At 39.7% G+C, this 17,586-nt stretch overlaps 1 protein-coding gene and 1 long non-coding RNA gene across 2 annotated transcripts; both read left to right on the top strand.

Annotated features, from left to right (window-relative positions):
- Nucleotides 1–6,248: 6,248 nt before the first annotated feature.
- On the top strand, nt 6,249–8,227 carry LOC125251212. Its single transcript, XR_007180942.1, has 3 exons — nt 6,249–6,839; nt 6,937–7,004; nt 7,137–8,227. It is a non-coding gene; the product is annotated as an uncharacterized LOC125251212 (long non-coding RNA).
- A 7,296-nt stretch (nt 8,228–15,523) lies between these two features.
- LOC125251202 (NACHT, LRR and PYD domains-containing protein 1a allele 5-like) lies at nt 15,524–17,230 on the top strand. The gene is made up of 4 exons (XM_048164175.1): nt 15,524–15,762; nt 15,994–16,242; nt 16,325–16,411; nt 16,556–17,230. Exons 1-3 carry the CDS (start codon nt 15,750–15,752, stop codon nt 16,396–16,398), a joined length of 336 nt encoding a protein of 111 aa, XP_048020132.1. The 5' UTR covers nt 15,524–15,749; the 3' UTR covers nt 16,399–16,411; nt 16,556–17,230.
- Nucleotides 17,231–17,586: the final 356 nt, after the last annotated feature.

Raw genomic sequence — 17,586 nt, 5'->3', positions numbered from 1 at the left:
AAGATAGATGATACCCACATGGAAAAAACCTATATAAACATATGTTTCAATATAGGTTTGATATAGGTTTTACATATATGTGACATATATAAAATTGGCCGTTTTCCTATATTATATGTACATATATGTACATATATGCACACATATATGTACACATATATGCACACATATATGTACACATAATATAGGAAAACGGCCAATTTTATATATGTCACATATATTAAAAACCTATATCAAACCTATATTGAAACATATATGTTTATATAGGTTTTTTCCATGTGGGACCAATTTCACGTGTTCGTGTAGCGGTGTGTTTTCTGCGTTGTGTCGTAATCAAAGACAGACTGCGAAAAATCTTGCCATCAGGTCCTCACTTTATTCTGTATAACACAAATGGCAATATATGAGGACTTGTGCAGCATACAAACAGCATGCGGCAGCAACGCACAACGCTGAGAAAGAGAGATATTAAAAGTAACTTAAGTAAAGAAAAATAATCAACGAAACATCTGAATGTACATCACAGAGGGGTTTTGGATTACAATCATACAAATATATCATGTGAATTCAGCTGTTACATGAAACATGGCCTTAATTGAATCACCGCAAAAACTTTGTGCGACCTACCGCTGTGATGTCTCATGCAGACTGGGAAGCAGCAAAGTGCGTCAACACCCCAAGTCAGCATGGCGGCAGGAAACCCCAAATATGGTCATGGCAAGTGGAATCACAAAATAATTGTCTAAATACATAACTGCTACATTCGCACATACATAAGTTCTTGCATAATTTTTTTCGTTAATTCTTAGTTTTTGCCTTGATAATAGAAAATATGAGCTAGGCATCATGTATGACAGTCAAAAATGAGATATGAGCTACAAAATGACCAGATCCTGCCATTAGCTATATAGAAGACATATCTTGTATGTATAGGGCATATATATGGATATGAAGAAGCAATACAGGAGACCTATATTTCCTGTATATGCACATATATGCACCTCAATTTTGCCTATATGTGGCATATATACACATATATGCAGTATATATACGCATATATGCAGCATATATATAGCATATATGCAGTATATATGCGCATATATGCAGCATATATATAGCATATATGCAGTATATATGCGCATATATGCAGCATATATATTATCATATATGTGCATATATGCAGCATATATGTACATATACACTGCATATAGGTTTCATATATGCGCATATATCCACATATAGGTTCTTTCCATGTGGGTATAGATACTGATATATGAACTGAATTTAAATATTTCTGTCCTAGATGATTATCACATTATTAAGCATCAGCTTCAGTAAAACAGTTATTAAGGTCTATATCGCCAAGCAGGTCAACAACTTGGACCAATCATATCATGAATTACCTTAAATCACTGTTATTGTTTTTTCCGAATGAAACCTACATTTGCATTGAAAATCTTAATAGATTATCTGTGTACATTTGACAGGTTAACTACACACATAAAAAACAACCATGAAGAAGAGAAGCAGAAGCCATCCAAAGGTTCCATCTCTCTCTCTCTCTCTCTCTCAATTTTTATTTTTAAATTTTTTTCAATTCAAATAGCTTTATTGGCATGACAAAAAAAATACATTTTGTATTGCCTAAGCATTTAACCAACATAGAAAAATATTTAGAACAACAGAACATCTGAGTAAAGCCTATGTAAAAAAAATAATATTCTAAATAAAAATAATTTTAGCAACAAAATAAAATAAATAATTATAAAAAAATAATAAATAAAGATTATAATACAGAAATCATGTAATAACTGAACTTAGAATTTGAACATTAAATACATTATATACATGTGTGTAGGTCTGATGGGGGTGTGTTTACTGGCTGTTTGTTCATTTCTGGTTGTCCCTCAGGAGATGGCAATCCAACCCAATCCACTTTATTTCTATAGCACATTTTACAAACAACAAACAGTCTCCAAAGTGCTGCACAAAATAAAAAAAAACAATAAATAAATATATGCTCTATTCAAACAATAAAAACTAGTAAAATCGAATAAGAGCAATACAATAAAAAGGCATATAAATAAATAAGTAAAATCAATAAAAAAATGAAACAAAGCAATAAAAGACACAGGACCACACATCTCACGCAGAGTTAAAAGCCAAGGAATAAAAGTGGGTCTTAAGACGAGACTTAAAACATTCAACTGTGGGGGCCGTCCTGACCTGGGAAGGCAGAGCGTTCCACAGTCTGGGGCCGACCACAGAGAAGGCCCGGTCCCCCCTGGTTTTAAGTCTGGTCTTAGGAGGCATGAGCTGGAACTGGCCCTCAGACCTCAGCAAACGCGCCGGTGTGTAAATTTGGATGAGGTCCGTGATGTACTGTGGGGCCAGTCCATTCAGAGTTTTTTAAAAACAATAAAATCTTAAAATCAATTCTAAATCGAACAGGAAGCCAGTGCAGCGAGGATGGGGGTGATGTGTTCGCGCTTTTTGGTTCCTGTTAAAAGCCGTGCCGCAGAGTTCTGGACTAACTGAAAGCGAGAAAGTGCATTTTGGGATATTCCAGTGTAAAGTGCATTACAGTAGTCCAGACGTGATGAAATAAAAGCATGCATGACTTGCTCAAAATGTTTAAAGGATAAAAAAGGTTTGATTTTAGATAAAAGACGAAGATGATCTTACGATCTTACGATTTTACAACACTGTTAATTTGTTTATCCAGTTTAAAATCACTGTCTATAGTGACGCCAAGGCTGGTGGCTGTGGGATGCACTTGGTTTTTGAGTGGGCCCAAGTCGACCAGAGTACTAATAGGACCAAAAAGCATTATTTCTGTCTTCCCCTCATTTAGATTTAAAAAAAACTGAGCCAACCAAGCCTTGACGTTACTTAAACACTCGAGTAGGGGTGTCAGGGGGGCGTGGTCATTTTTTGTCAGTTTGGCAGGTATATTTGGTAATCGTCTGCATAAAAATGATAGGAGATACCGTGCCTTTTAAAAATCACACTGAGTGGGAGAAGGTACAGAGCAAAGAGAATGGGCCCAAGAATTGATCTCCACAGTTCAAAGGGGCGGTGGACGAGGTGGAGTCCTCCAGTCTGACAGCAAAACATCTCCCAGACAGGTACGACCTGAACCACTCGAGCGCTGTCCCCCTGACACCCACACAGTTTTCCAGACGAGATAAAAGAATTGTGTGGTCAACTGTGTCAAAAGCAGCAGTCAGGTCTAAAAGCACTAAAATGGCTGAATCACCAGCGCAAGATGATACAAATCTTGCAGCTATATTGGAACATTTGGCTTCTTCGCCAAGAATGTAACGTAGTTTTTGAATTGGGCTACAGGTGTTAAATTGGGGAAATATTTTATTAATTTTGGGGTAGTAGTGGTCTCTGATATCTTGGTATTTTGGGCATTCTGTGAGGAAGGATGCAGTGCGAGCAGAGTCTGTCCTCACGGGAGAGCCAGGTCTGTCTGCGCCGGCCTGTCTCTATGGCCAGACTGTGCTTGCTGAGTCTGTACATCGTCAGTGTTTCACATCACTCACTGTGCTCAGGTAGTTTGCAATAGTGTATTCTCGATTTAGTGCCGAATAACATTCTAGTTTGTGTTGGTTTTTAATAGTGTTTGTCCAATGGTGATGTATTTGTCTTCTTCGGTGTTTATAATTTGTGTAAGCCGAAAGTGTGTGAGTCCTGAGGCTGGCAGATCTCTGCCGGTGTGAGGTCAGTCAGTCTCAGCAGCTGGCACAGGGGACTCTTACTTATGCTCAGCTGTTGGTGTTTTAGGGCTTTGTAATGGTATGTGTTGGGGTCGCTTGTTTTTAGGTGTTTCCAGAATTTGATGGCTCTTTTTTGGATGTTTAGAAGGAGAGGGTATTGGCCTAATTCTGCCCTGCATCCATTGTTTAGCGTCTTTCTTTGGACTTTATGTATTCTTTTACAGAATTCTAAATGTAGAATTTTAATCGGATGTTTTTCCCGATTTAACCCTTGTGCGGTCTTCGTTTGGGGGCTGCACTCGTGGTCTTCGGGGTCTCTGGAGACCCCAGGCAACAAAATATAATTTTGTAACAATATAATATATTTTTTAAAAACCAATGTAATTTTACTCTGTTTATTAATGTTTTTACTCAACATCTGTGCAGATTTTGGAGGATTTGTTATATCTTTTAAATTTATATAAATTAAAAAATATTTTTTAAATAGGTTTTTATGCAAAAGCAGCTTTTTATGTAAAATTCACTTCATAAAAGTCCCAGATTTCTAACTTTCATTAATGGGGATAACATAGATAATTTGACATGGTTTAGTGTAAGATGTTTGCCCATCTTTTGGAAAATGCAGTTATAAAAGTAAAAAAAACTATCATTTTTACCAGTAGATGGCTGCAAAGCTCCACTATTTGCCATGTGCTATTTGAATGACTGAAAGACATCTTTTCACAAGTTTTTTTTTTCAGTTGGATTCATATCTAAATGTTATGAAATCACAATTATAACAATAAAAATGACTTTTTGTCAAAGTTTAACATTCTTTGTACTGAAAAAAAAAGTCAGTTTTTCAATAATGTCATCAATAATGTAATCTCCAGAGACCCCTCTTAGAAATTGGACAAAATCCATTCTCAAAATCAGAAACAACGCACAACAGACATAGACAGAAATTAAGTGACACTCTTCCAAAAAGGCAAAAAACATCCTCAATACAAAATGGACATGTTCATACACACGTGCGCACACAAAAATAAAAATAATTTATTTTATTATTTTTATTATAAAATTATTATTGAAAAAAATGATTTTGCCCTGTACAAAAAATGCTAAACTTTGACAAAGTAATTTTTTATTGTTATAATTGTGATTTCATAACATTTAGATACGAATCCAACTGAAAAAAACTTGTGAAAAGACGTCTTTCAGTCATTCAAATAGCACATAGCAAATAGAGGAGCTCTGCAGCCATCTACTGGTAAAAGTGATAGTTTTTTTACTTTTAAAACTGCATTTTTCAAAAGATGGGCAAAAATCATACATTAAACCATGTCAAATTATCCATGTTATCCACATGAATGAAAGTTAGAAATCTGGGCCTTTTATAAAGTGAATTTTACATAAAAAGCTGTTTATGCATAAAAACCTATTTAAAAAAATATTTATTTATTTATATAAATTTAAAAGATATCACAAATCCTCCAAAAACTGCACAAATGTTGAGAAAAAACATTAATAAACAGAGTAAAATTACATTGGTTTTTTAAAAAAATATATATTATATTGTTACAAAATTACATTTTGTTGCCTGGGGTCTCCAGAGACCCCGAAGGCCACGAGCGTAACTTTTTTTTTTTACACTAACATAAAAACAAGATATCATTCCAATTTTTTTTTTTTTATTCGTAGATCTTAAAAGTGTTAACCACCGTACAAAGTCTCATGCCATTTGGACAAAGAGAACATTTTTTTAATTTGAGCAAACGTCGTTTGGGGTCTCAAAAGACCCCCGAAGACCGCACAAGGGTTAAGAAATCAAATTTAATAGAAGGACCCCACACTTCACTGCCATATAAAACAATAGGCTCAATTATAGATTTCAAAAGTTTGAGCCAAATTTGGATTGGGATGTCAATTTCAATTGATCTTTTAATGGCATAGAAAGCCCTTTAAGATTTCTCTTTGAGTTCATTCACAGCCAAAGTGAAGTTACCTGTTGGAGTTATTTTCAGGCCAAGGTAAGTGTATGTTTTTGCGCTTTCAGTGGTTCTGTCTGATAGTGTGAATGTGTGTGTTGGTCCCTAAAATCTGGAGCGTTTCTGGAACATCATGATTCTAGTTTTTGGAGGTTGACTGACTGTAATCCTCCAGCAGATTCAGGCTGTCCTGAAGCCCCTCTTTAGTGGGTGACAGGAGCACCAGGTCATCTGCACAGAGAAGACACTTTATTTCTGTGTCGTGTAGAGTGAGACCTTGAATGGGAGCGTTTTCTATTATAGTGGCCAATTGGTTGATATAAATGTTAAAAAGGGTGGGGCTTAGACTGCAGCCCTGTCTCACTCTACTACGCTCCTGGGGGAAAAATTTGGTTCTTATGTTTCCAAGTTTAACCGCACATTGGCTGGCTGTGTACATTGATTTGATCAAATCATTTCTCTCTCTCTCTATCTATCTGTCTGTCTATCTGTATCTGTCTGTCTATCTCTCTATTCATTCATCCTTCCTTATAGTTTTGGAGAAATGTTTTCAGCAAATGTGCCTTAGCTATTAGGAACACCTAAGTTTGTATGTAAATTGACATAAATGTTTTGTTTTTAAGATGTTTAAAATAAAAACAATACAAAACAAACAAAGAAAACATATAATGGAAGTGATCATAACAATTTAGGTTAGTAAGAAATGTTATTTTTCATTGATAGTGGGAAGTAAAGTTTGGAGACAGAGATGTGGCAGTCTCAGATGCTGCTTGTTCCTGCAATTTTACTTCATTCTGCTGGTGGCTCTAATGCTGCTGGTAGTCACTCTAATCTGAACTGTTTTGGCTTGTTTGAGTACTGTGTAAAACTGTGATTAATTTAATAATTTGTTTTTCAGAGGCCCAGTTTGTGGATAGGAACTCTGCAATGCTTATTCAAAGGGTTAAGGTTGTGATGGCAATAGCAGATGAGTTAAAAAATAAAGACATGATACATGATGAAACATATTCAGAGATCAGAGCAGAAGTAACCAACCAGGGCAAAATGAGAAAGTTGTTTGAAGCTCTGCATTCTGGAGGAGACAGAGTGAAAAAGGGCTTTTATTATGCACTGAAAAATCATGAACAATTCCTCTTCAAAGACCTGGGTAAGATAATCTACAGTGGGTATTAATTTGAGATTATAAACTCAAATCTATCTGTATAGGTGGTCTAATATGACCTTTCCTTTGTTGATGGTAATAGGTGGTGTAACAAGTGAAAACAAATATGAGGTGGATGAGGAGCACTGAAATCAAACAATAACCACCTTTGTGAGCAAACGTTTCATTTTTTATAGGTTGATGATATTCTGTCATTGATCCTCAACAGACAGTAAATGCAAGACTCTGGTGCAAAAATTTACAATAATATTTGTTCAGTCAAGTGTATTTTTGATATGACAGTGTACAGGAAGAAGACCCCTGCAACCAAGAAACAGACATGACCTGGAAAAAAGAAAGAGAGGATGCAGTCACCTGAACATAAAACAATGTTTCAAATGCAGAGGAAACTTTTACCTCAAAATTACAATTGTACTCACTCTCATGCCAATGAAAAGGAGAAATTTATCAGATAGACTTTGTTCTACACATTTGTATAAAAGTGACCTTTTTTACTTTTGTGATCCATGGAAGAAAACATCCTACAGGTTTTAATTTTTAGGTGAACATTTTTAAGCCATACACATTTTATGCTGTTTTAATGCCAAAAGTCCAACATTTTATACATTGAGAAAAAATTGTGTAGGAATTACTTTTACTCAAAAATTGCTAAACTTCACTAATAAAGAAATGAAAAGAAACACATTGAATTAACATGGAATTGAGAAGCAGAAAGACTGTAAGGTGTTACAGTATGTAATCATCCATAGATATTAAACCTTTATTTTTGTTCCATATTTTTATCTTTTTATTATTATAAATGTATTTATATTAAGAAAAAGATGATGAATAATACACTTGCAAATAATTTCTTACAGTGCTTGCAAAGTAGCACTTTTTTACATTTTGCTAATATTTGTGGTTTGTTCTGAAATTCTGCCTTTATATTGTTTGTTTTCTTTCACGGGGAATGAACTACACGTTGAAATAATTAACATGCATTTGTTTTTGCATTTCACTGGGAAGGGTTCCTTTCACATTAATAACTGATTGATTGATGCTTTATTTGTCATTTCTATATGTTGCATAGAAACAAAATTGTGTTTCACACGTCAACAGCTTACAGTGGAATAATAAAGGCACTTTTTAGACAGGTGGGTACACTGGCCTGGCTGAAAGAGATGTTAAATATATAACAAAAAAAACTCCTTTAATTGCTCTGAGCACCTTTTAGTACACAACCTGGAATCTGGTCAGGCCCAGCAGCCTTCTGTGGGTTGATCTTAGTAAAGACCCTCTTAACGCTGTCTACTGTCAACTGCAGTACCTGTTGAACAGAAGACTGTTCCTGCATGTGTGCAGCTCTGATGTTCTTAACCTCAAACCGAGAAAAAAATTCATTGAGGTCATCAGGAAGACAGGGGTCATTGTCCATACTTTGTGAATTGGTATATAGTGTTTTATTTTTTACCTTTTCCTGGTTTTTACCTTTTTAAATTGAGCAAATTTGTAGCACAGACATGATAAAGACTGTTAGTGCTGAAATACTTGTGATGTACCTTGGTATCTAAATGTCATGATCACCAGTTGGAGTGCCCTAGTTAGCCACTAGAGGGCATTCCAACCCGGACAATTATAACCCACTTCCCGGACTCATTATCTCTTCAGCACCCAGCTGTCTTCACTCATGTTATTAGTGTCTGTCTTACACCCTGTTGTGTTAGTCATTTGTTGTCGAGTCTTTAGCTATGGTCACAGGCATTCTTGGAGTCTTGTTTGGTTTATGTTTTCTTGTTTTTGTGTGGACCGATTCTGTGGATTTTGACCCTTGCCTGTTGGATTACTCTCTGTGCCATCCGTGACAGAAGACTCGACCGTGTCTAGATCCAGCAGCAGAGGAATCCAGCCATCTGCTGGGGCTGGGGAGGGTTGGTCTCATCCTCGAGATCTGACCACGCTTCGTCAGAGGGGAATGGGGGTGCGGGCATTTACCCAGAAGTTCTGGTCACGGGCGGAGAGGCCTAATCACCCTGATGTGGTCCTCAAAGACATTTTTAATCATTGTCTCGATGACCCTCTGCCGCAGTGGGAGATAGAGCTGGTAAGGAGTTTACGTTTCTGGAATTTCTCCCATTACCTGTATCTGCGTAAGAATGGGCAGGTTTGGATACCTCCAGCATCTGCTCCAGCCCATCAGTCCACTCCAGAGCCCGTTCCAGCCCGTGAACCCGCTCCAGAGTCCGTGAGTCCTCTCCAGGGCCCGCTCCAGTCCGGGAGTCTGCTCCAGAGCCCGTTCCAGTCCGTGAGCCTGCTGCAGTGCCTACAGAGGAGGTAGGCACAGAGCCACCGCCTCACCCAAGTAAACGGAGGAAGAGGAGGAAGAAGGCGTCCTCCATCCCTCAAGGCCCAGAGGCCTTCCCAGAGCCCACTGTAGGCCCGGAGGCCACCCCAGAGGTATTAGAGCCTAATGCTCTCCCTGTGAGTCCTGGCATGGCCAAGAGGGCTGTCTTCGTTTTTTATGTTTTGGCTGTTCTGCATGCCTGGAAGATGCACTTAAGGTCTTTTGACCACGGACCCGTCTGCCAGCCCGAGCCCGCTGCCAGCCCTTCCTGATACGGTCAACGAGCCCCCTTGGTCTGCCCTGCCGCTGCCGCCCAGGCCGCCTGCCCTGCTGAAGCCCCCCTGGTCAGTTCCTCCAGCACCGCCCTGGCACTCAGCCCGGACTCCAGACCTGCTGCAACCCACCTGGTCTGTTCCTCCGGCTCCCCCCTGGCCTTCAGTCGGGGACTCTGGACCTGGCCCACCATTCCTCCCCCTGGTCCTCCTCCAGTCCACCTCCCTCCTGAGAGTTTTTGTTTTATGTTTTGTCAGGTGGAGCGTCTGGTAGCCGCTCCATAGAGAGGGGGTACTGTCATGATCACCAGTTGGAGTGCCCTAGTTAGCCACTAGAGGGCACTCCAACCCTGACAATTGCCTCCCCACTGCCGACTACATTTCCCATAACCCACTTCCCGGACTCATTATCTCTTCATTGCACCCAGCTGTCTTCATTCATGTTATTAGTGTCTGTGGCGACCAGGGCGGGCGAGAGCCGTGAGGGAACGGCGCGAGGCCGGTGGCGCGAGTGTTAATGAGCTTCACCTGGGAGGCGCACCGGCCTTGAGTCCCTCACGGAGGAGCTCCGGGAGCATAAAAGGAGGAGCGACTACAGTGAAGGACGAGAGAGGACCAGGCCTGGACTTTATGTTATGTTTTATTATGTTTGTGTGGCCGGCAGACGTCCGCGAGGGTCTGCCGGCATTACTTTCGTTTTGTTTGTTTATTTTGGAGATTAAACTTTTGTTGAACGTTCGCCGGTTCCCGCCTCCTTCTTCCCACATCTGACCTCGTTACATTGGTGCCGAAACCCGGGAGGAAGGAGGGACATGCTGTCGAAGAGCCCTCGCTGCTGAGGGGGATCGCGGTGCTGCGGAGTTCGGGCAGCGCGGGAGTGTGTGTAGACCGCGAGAGGCTGCCCGAGGCGGTGGTGCTGGAGCCTAGTGAAAGGTGGGACGGAGACCCGGATGCCGTGCTCCTGGGACGAGGTGGGGTGGCTGCCGTCCAGGAGGGAGCGGAGGAGTCGCCGCCGTTCGCCGTGGGCCGGAGCCTGCTGCCGTCCGCCATTAAGGGGAGGAGCAGGGGACGGGGGACTCGCTGCCGGCTGCCCTCAGTCGGAGGAGCCATCGCCGGCCGCCAGGAGGCGGTCGAGGATCGGGCCGTCCACCAAGCGTCCAGTGCCATCGCATGTGGCACCGCGAGGAAAAGCCTCTCGGCAGGCTGAGGACCGAGCGGCAGTGTGTCTGGGAACCGGACCCAGAATTTTTTTTTCCCCTCTTTCTTTTTCCTCTCTCCCCTCTCTCGTCCTGTCGCTCCCCTTGCTTCCGTCTCCTTTCTCTCGTCTCGTCTGTCCTTACCCCCAGGTGCTGCGGCCGCCGAGACAGGCCCCGGGGGGGAGTAGAGCGCAGTCTCGGGAGTACCCCCCGGCCTGCGAGGGGCGATGGGGGTATGTGGCGACCAGGGCGGGCGAGAGCCGTGAGGGAACGGCGCGAGGCCGGTGGCGCGAGTGTTAATGAGCTTCACCTGGGAGGCGCACCGGCCTTGAGTCCCTCACGGAGGAGCTCCGGGAGCATAAAAGGAGGAGCGACTACAGTGAAGGACGAGAGAGGACCAGGCCTGGACTTTATGTTATGTTTTATTATGTTTGTGTGGCCGGCAGACGTCCGCGAGGGTCTGCCGGCATTACTTTCGTTTTGTTTGTTTATTTTGGAGATTAAACTTTTGTTGAACGTTCGCCGGTTCCCGCCTCCTTCTTCCCACATCTGACCTCGTTACAGTGTCTATATATATAATATAGTTACGTCCCGTATTGTTTTCTCCCTCTCTTTCACTCTTACCTGTTACAGATCCTGTGATTGGATGACGTCGCTGCCAGTCATCGGATCCACGCGACATCCCGAGAACCAATCAGACGTTAGTGGGCACGTATAAAGACCCGGATGCAACAGAGCGCGGGAGAAGCGCTTGCCTTTTGTTTGCTCGCCTGCGTTTGCTCTTGCCTGTTCTTGTTTTGCTTTTGCTTAGTTGCATTTTGAGTCGATTGTGTTTTCCTTTGAAACTTTGCTCTTCATGATCTACTCATTGAGTTTATGGTGTGACTCGACTCTCGGTTTACCAGAGTTTGTTCAAGTCCTTCTCCGATACATAGTGATGGGACCAGGGGTGCGTTTCCCGAAAGCATCGTTGGTGAACTATGGTCGCAAGTCCCATTGAACTCTATTGGTAACGACGGAACTTACGACCATAGTTCGCTTTGGGAAACGCACCCCAGGTTAGTACGTCACGTGACTTACACCTCACAGCACGTAGAGTAAAGTTGTTTAAACACACTAGGTTACGAGCAGGTGCCAATTCATGTATTTATGGCTACGTTCACACTGCAGGGCTTAATGCTCAATTCCGATTTTTTGAAAAAATTTGATTTTTTTGCAAGGCCGTTCACATTTTCAATTAAATGCGACCTTTTGTGATCTCCTGTGTGAACGTGAAGTGACCCAGAAGTGACCCGCATGCGCAGAAGAGTACGCAACGGTCAACGACGTCACTTGTTGTTTGCGGAAGTAGCTAACGTTAAACATGGATGTCAACAACAGTGTAGTCAACAGCGGAGCTCTTTTTGCAATATTAAAGTTATTTTCCCAACGGAGCCAGCACAATTGATCATTGATCAACAGGATCGTCTGTAACCACGCTCGGCCATTTCGCTGGAAATGTTTTCGTAAACCGCCCAGTTCCGATAAGAGCCCTCGAGTTTGGCCTGAATAGAGCTGTCACCCCAAATATTAATTAAATCTGTGACCTCGCTTCCCTTCCATTGACTGGTCTCAGCAGCATCGTCCGCCATGGTTGTTGTTTATCTTCTCGTTCCGGCCTACTTCAACGCACAATTATGACGTTTGTAGCGTATCAATGACGTACGGGTCGGATACATGTGGCCTGGCCGTTCAGACGGAGGTCGCATTTCAAAAGATCGGATACGTATCGGATTCAGGACCACATACCCAAGTGGCCTGGGTCACATTTGAAAAGATCGGATCTGTGTCGTTCAGACTGTCATGAAAAGATCAGATACAGGTCGCATAGGGGCAAAAAAATCGGAATTGGGTCGTTTCAGCCTGCAGTGTGAACGTAGCCTATGTTTGCTAGACAGTGTAGTTAGCGGTGTCCTACACTGAAGATGTTATTTTCCTTGTTTTCTTTTGATTAGCTTAGTATTTGTTGGGGTTTAGTTATCTCGTTTTGTTTTATTGATTTCTTTACTTTAGCACCGCTCTTGTCCCTCGCTTTGTTATCGTTTATTCTTTGTTTGTATATAATTTGTAAATAGGTATTCGTTTGTTTTTTGGATGCATGTTTGGTTCACTGCTTATTGTATTATTGGGTGTTTTATATTGAATTATTTTTCTTACTAAAAGCAACTACAAATTCAGTTTTTCTCTCTGCCTGTTTCCTTATTGCACACATCACATCTCCTTAATAAATGAGTACATTCCTTTTAACAGCATTTTAATTAGTTTTCTCGTGTTACGTCTCCATATCCCCTAGACGCCAGGGGGACGATATATATATATATAAAATATACCCTGTTGTGTTCGTCATTTGTTGTCGAGTCTTTAGCTATGGTCACAGGCACTCTTGGAGTCTTGTTTTCTTGTTTGGTTTGTTTTCTTGTTTTTGTGTGGACCGATTCTGTGGATTTTGACCCTTGCCTGTTGGATTACGTTTTTGGATTGCCCCATTAAAGCTGCAATTGGATCTTACCCTCTTGTCTCTGTGCCATCCGTGACCCTAAATATATATGTTAAAGTATATAGCACAAGCACACTTTTCAATCAAAACATTTCACAAAATTGTTTAAATTTTAAAATATGAAAAAATAGATACTTTTAAAAAATGATAAAATGTCTATAACACTTTCTGGTTGTCAAAGTTTGAAACATGCTAATGTGTTTGATGAACTATGTGAATACACTGTGAAGGTCTTTAGTGTTGAAGATTATGGATTAACCTCTGAATCAGTGGAGTTGACTCATTTTCTTGCCAAAGTACTCCAACCTTAATTTTCTCAAACGGTATACCAGGGATACCAGTGAAAGTGCACTGTGATCTACTGGTCTTCATGACAAAAAAAAACAAAAAACTCATCATTCTCCATGTGTATTTTCCATCAGATTCACTTTTTAAAGAAATTAGGATGGAGGAAAAATCGAGTCATCCAATCAAATGTCCTAGACCTGAAACCCCACTGCGGATGATGTAACACAGTCTTGAGGTTCCTGGTGCTTTTGTCCAACCCAAAGAGATCAAGCTAAGAGGTGACATCGAGCCTAACTCTGGTCAATGACATCAATATGACTCTCATTACAGTAGCATTCCTGTATGTGATGCAGTGCCATCTAAGGGCCCGAAGATCACGGGCATCCAGTATGGTTTTCCGGCCTTGACCCTTATGCACAGAGATTGTTCCAGATTCTCTGAATCTTTGGATGATATTATGCACTGTAGATGATAACTTCAAACTCTTTGCAATTTTTCTCTGATATTGCTCCACTATTTTTCGCCGCAGCATTGGGGGAATTGGTGATCCTCTGCCCATCTTGACTTCTGAGAGACACTGCCACTCTGAGAGGCTCTTTTTAGTCAATATTAAAGTATATAATATTGTCAATAAACAAACAATATACAGCTAATAAAATAGTAATGAATAGTACAATTAAATAATAGTATACAAACCCGATTCCAAAAAAGTTGGTACACTGTACAAATTGTGAATAAAAAAGGAATGCAATAATTTACAAATCTCATAAACTTATATTTTATTCACAATAGAATATAGATAACATATAAAATTTTGAAAGTGAGACATTTTGAAATGTCATTTTGGATTCATGAGAGCTACACATTTTTGTGTTTTAGCAAGGCGGTCTGTGTTGCAAGTTGGTTAATGAAGATACTTGGATACTTGCCAGGTTACATTAGTTTATCCAGTGTAAAACCTGGACACCGCCACACAAATGTGGCTTTTTGTTAATGACTGTCCTGATTTAACACAGAGTAACAGCTTACCAGTTACAAAAGACAGTCCTTCATAGGCAATTCTAGTTGCATTTTTCAATTAATTTCCTAAATTATCCTTTGACTATGTTCTGGCCCACCATCTAGTGGCGAAAATGTTTTTGGCCCGATGCCAAACTTTGCCCCCCTGCAGTACACTGTGACCTATTTTTTTTAGCACATTAGCAATACACTGCTTGAAACTATATCTGATCATAAAGAATGTTGTTTATGTTGCTTTCACAAATAAAATATTATTTTTTATGAACAAATCTAAACTAACATTTCAAATCATATTTTTCACTCGGATTTGATTAATCTCATTGTGTATTCTACGCAGTAATGCACTTTTTGCGTCATGTTACACAATGACGTCATTACGAAATGACATCACAACGTCATTTAGCAACTTTTAGCTACAAATCGACCTGCCTTTAGCAACTTCCCCATTACAATTAGTTGGCAACTTGGCAACACTGCCTACATCAGCGATGAGTGACAGGGCAGAGGGGCACTTCAGGGGCTGGATTCATGCATCTATGCATTAAACTGTATATAGCCTAATACTTTAATCGTGTACGCTCAAGGTCCAAAATGAACACTCGCCGAACTCCAAATGAGATGGGCTATTTTTTTTTTTTACAAAAAGTTACAAAAACGAGTCTGACTCTCAGTCTATCAAAAGCGTATGTATGCTTACCAGGCTAAAGAAAGCTAAATAATTTCTTATAGCCTGTAGGACCAAAATATAGCCTATTTTAATGAAAATGTAATTTAAGTGCTGGTGAGAAATATTTAGGATATTGTAGGTTATTTTTTGTAGCTAAATGCAGACACTTGACGCTTACAAGTGTCTGGAAATGATTAGGCTAATTTCATTGTATGATTCTAATCTAGACCAAACGCAAATCATCCAATCTCTTATTTTATTGCTAGGCTGTATACAGTGTAGCCTAAGTTGGCTACTAATAATAGCCTATGTACAAATAGCGTGATGCTGTAGGCTATAGGGTTGTCTAGAGCTAGCCTACGCCCAGCCCAAATTATTTATGTTGAAAAGTACTTTCGTTTTTCACGTCCGGGACTCCTGTACCTCTTTTGTTTTAACGTGAAACTAGTTCAGTTGAAATAGAATTTTGCGAACGCATGTTCAATACAGCAGTTTTAAAAGGTAAAAAAAAAAAAAAAAAAAAAAAAGTTATAGCTTAAGTAGGGAGGCTGATCGACATATTTTAATTCGCGGATCAAGGTCTGTTGTTCAACAAGATGAGCAGATTTGGTAAGTGAAAGACACGGCGCGATCGGATACTTAGCCTACCAAACTCAAATAGTTTTAAACAAATCTAAATCCATATTTTGTACAATTAAACAATTAACATGTTTATTTTTTATAATAATGAGTTACGAAAACTTTGAAGTAGGCTGCTTGTTTCTCTGTATTGGCTACAAACAACCGTAGCCTAAGATACAAATTCTTATAGGTTAATTCCCTCTTTTCTTTCATGTCCAGAGGCCAATTTTGTTGTTAAGAACGAAGCAACGCTTATTCAAAGGGTTACTTCAGTGATGGCAATAGCAGATGAGCTAAAAAATAAAGACATGATACATGATGAAAAATATGCGGAGATCAAAGCAGAAGGAACCAACCAGGGCAAAATGAGAAAGCTGTTTGAAGCACTGCATTCTGGAGGAGACAGAGTGAAAAATGACTTTTATTATGCGCTGAAACATCATGAACCATTCCTCTTCAAAGACCTGGGTAAGAGAATCTACAGTGGGTATTAATTTGAGATTATAAACTCAAACCTGTATAGGTATATGACCTGTCCTGTGGTTAACAGGTGGTCGTGTGACAACTGAAAACACATGTGAGGTGGACAGCAGTGAGCAGAACCTGCAGGAGAGCATGCGCTAAAGTGATCTGAACAGTAAGTGTCAATTACATGTTATACTGTATTAATATAGGCCTATATGTCAAACACTTATGCTCTGAAATCAAACAATAAAAAACCTTTGTTAAGAATATTTTGCTGGAGATCAAAGCAATTGTTATTATTATTATTATTTTACAGATTGCTGATATTCTGTCCTTGATGCTCATTAAACACTGTGCAAGACTTTACAGACCTAACATGGAAAAAGAGAGAAGATGCAGCCACATGAACATAAAAGAATGTTAAAATGCAGTTAAAGGAACAGTTCACCCAAACAAAAATTCTAATTCTCATCTACTGTCCACCTTGTCAATGAAAATTGACTCTTTTTCTTTCATGAAACACAAAGGTTAATCATATATTTTTAATTTACCAGAATCTGTAGGCTGTTTTATACATTTGAAATGTAGGCTAAAGTTAACTTTGACTTTTTTTACATGGAAGAAAGTGGCATATACAAGCTTTAATTTTTTAGGTATATATATATAAAGTCTTTATATTAATAAAAATGATTTTAAAAAAGAAATAAGGAATGATTTTACAAAGTGCTTGCAAAGTAAATACATTTGAGATTAAACTTTGAAAATCATCCATTAATATACGTCAGTGATGATGTCACAATTTACTCACCTTTGTGTAATTTAGAGCTGCCTTTATACTGTTCATTTCCTTTCACAACACATGAAATAATTATTGTGCATCTGTTTTTACATTCCAGTTAAGGATTCTGTTCTCCTCGATAAATTGATAACTTTGTGAATTTGTTTAAACTTTTCTTTTTATTTCTTAATTGGCATTAAACATTCTTACCTGAAAAATAAATTTGATTATTCTGGACTCTGATTTCATCTCTAGAAGGTTACAAGGTGTCTGATGTTACAGCAGATACTTATGAGCAAGGTTAACCTCAAGCTATGTCTGTATCTGTGTGTGAATGGTTATAATCCTTTGCAGAAGTGAACAAAATAAAAAATACAGATGGCCTTACGGCGTCCCGGAGAGAACACGGGGGCACCGCGATGCGAACGCAAAGGGCACTTTCTGGATCAAAGGGCTCAACCACCATTTCTACATTCAACATTATTTGTTCTTCAGATATTCCTCTTTAAAAGAAAAAAAAACTATCAACTGTATGCAAAGTGACCCACATTTGGGTTTTGACCACTTAA

This window comes from Megalobrama amblycephala, linkage group LG17, assembly GCF_018812025.1.
Source record: "Megalobrama amblycephala isolate DHTTF-2021 linkage group LG17, ASM1881202v1, whole genome shotgun sequence".
Classification (NCBI taxonomy): domain Eukaryota; kingdom Metazoa; phylum Chordata; class Actinopteri; order Cypriniformes; family Xenocyprididae; genus Megalobrama; species Megalobrama amblycephala.
Note: the sequence above shows the minus strand (reverse complement) of the source record. Positions and strands in the feature narration are given on the sequence as shown.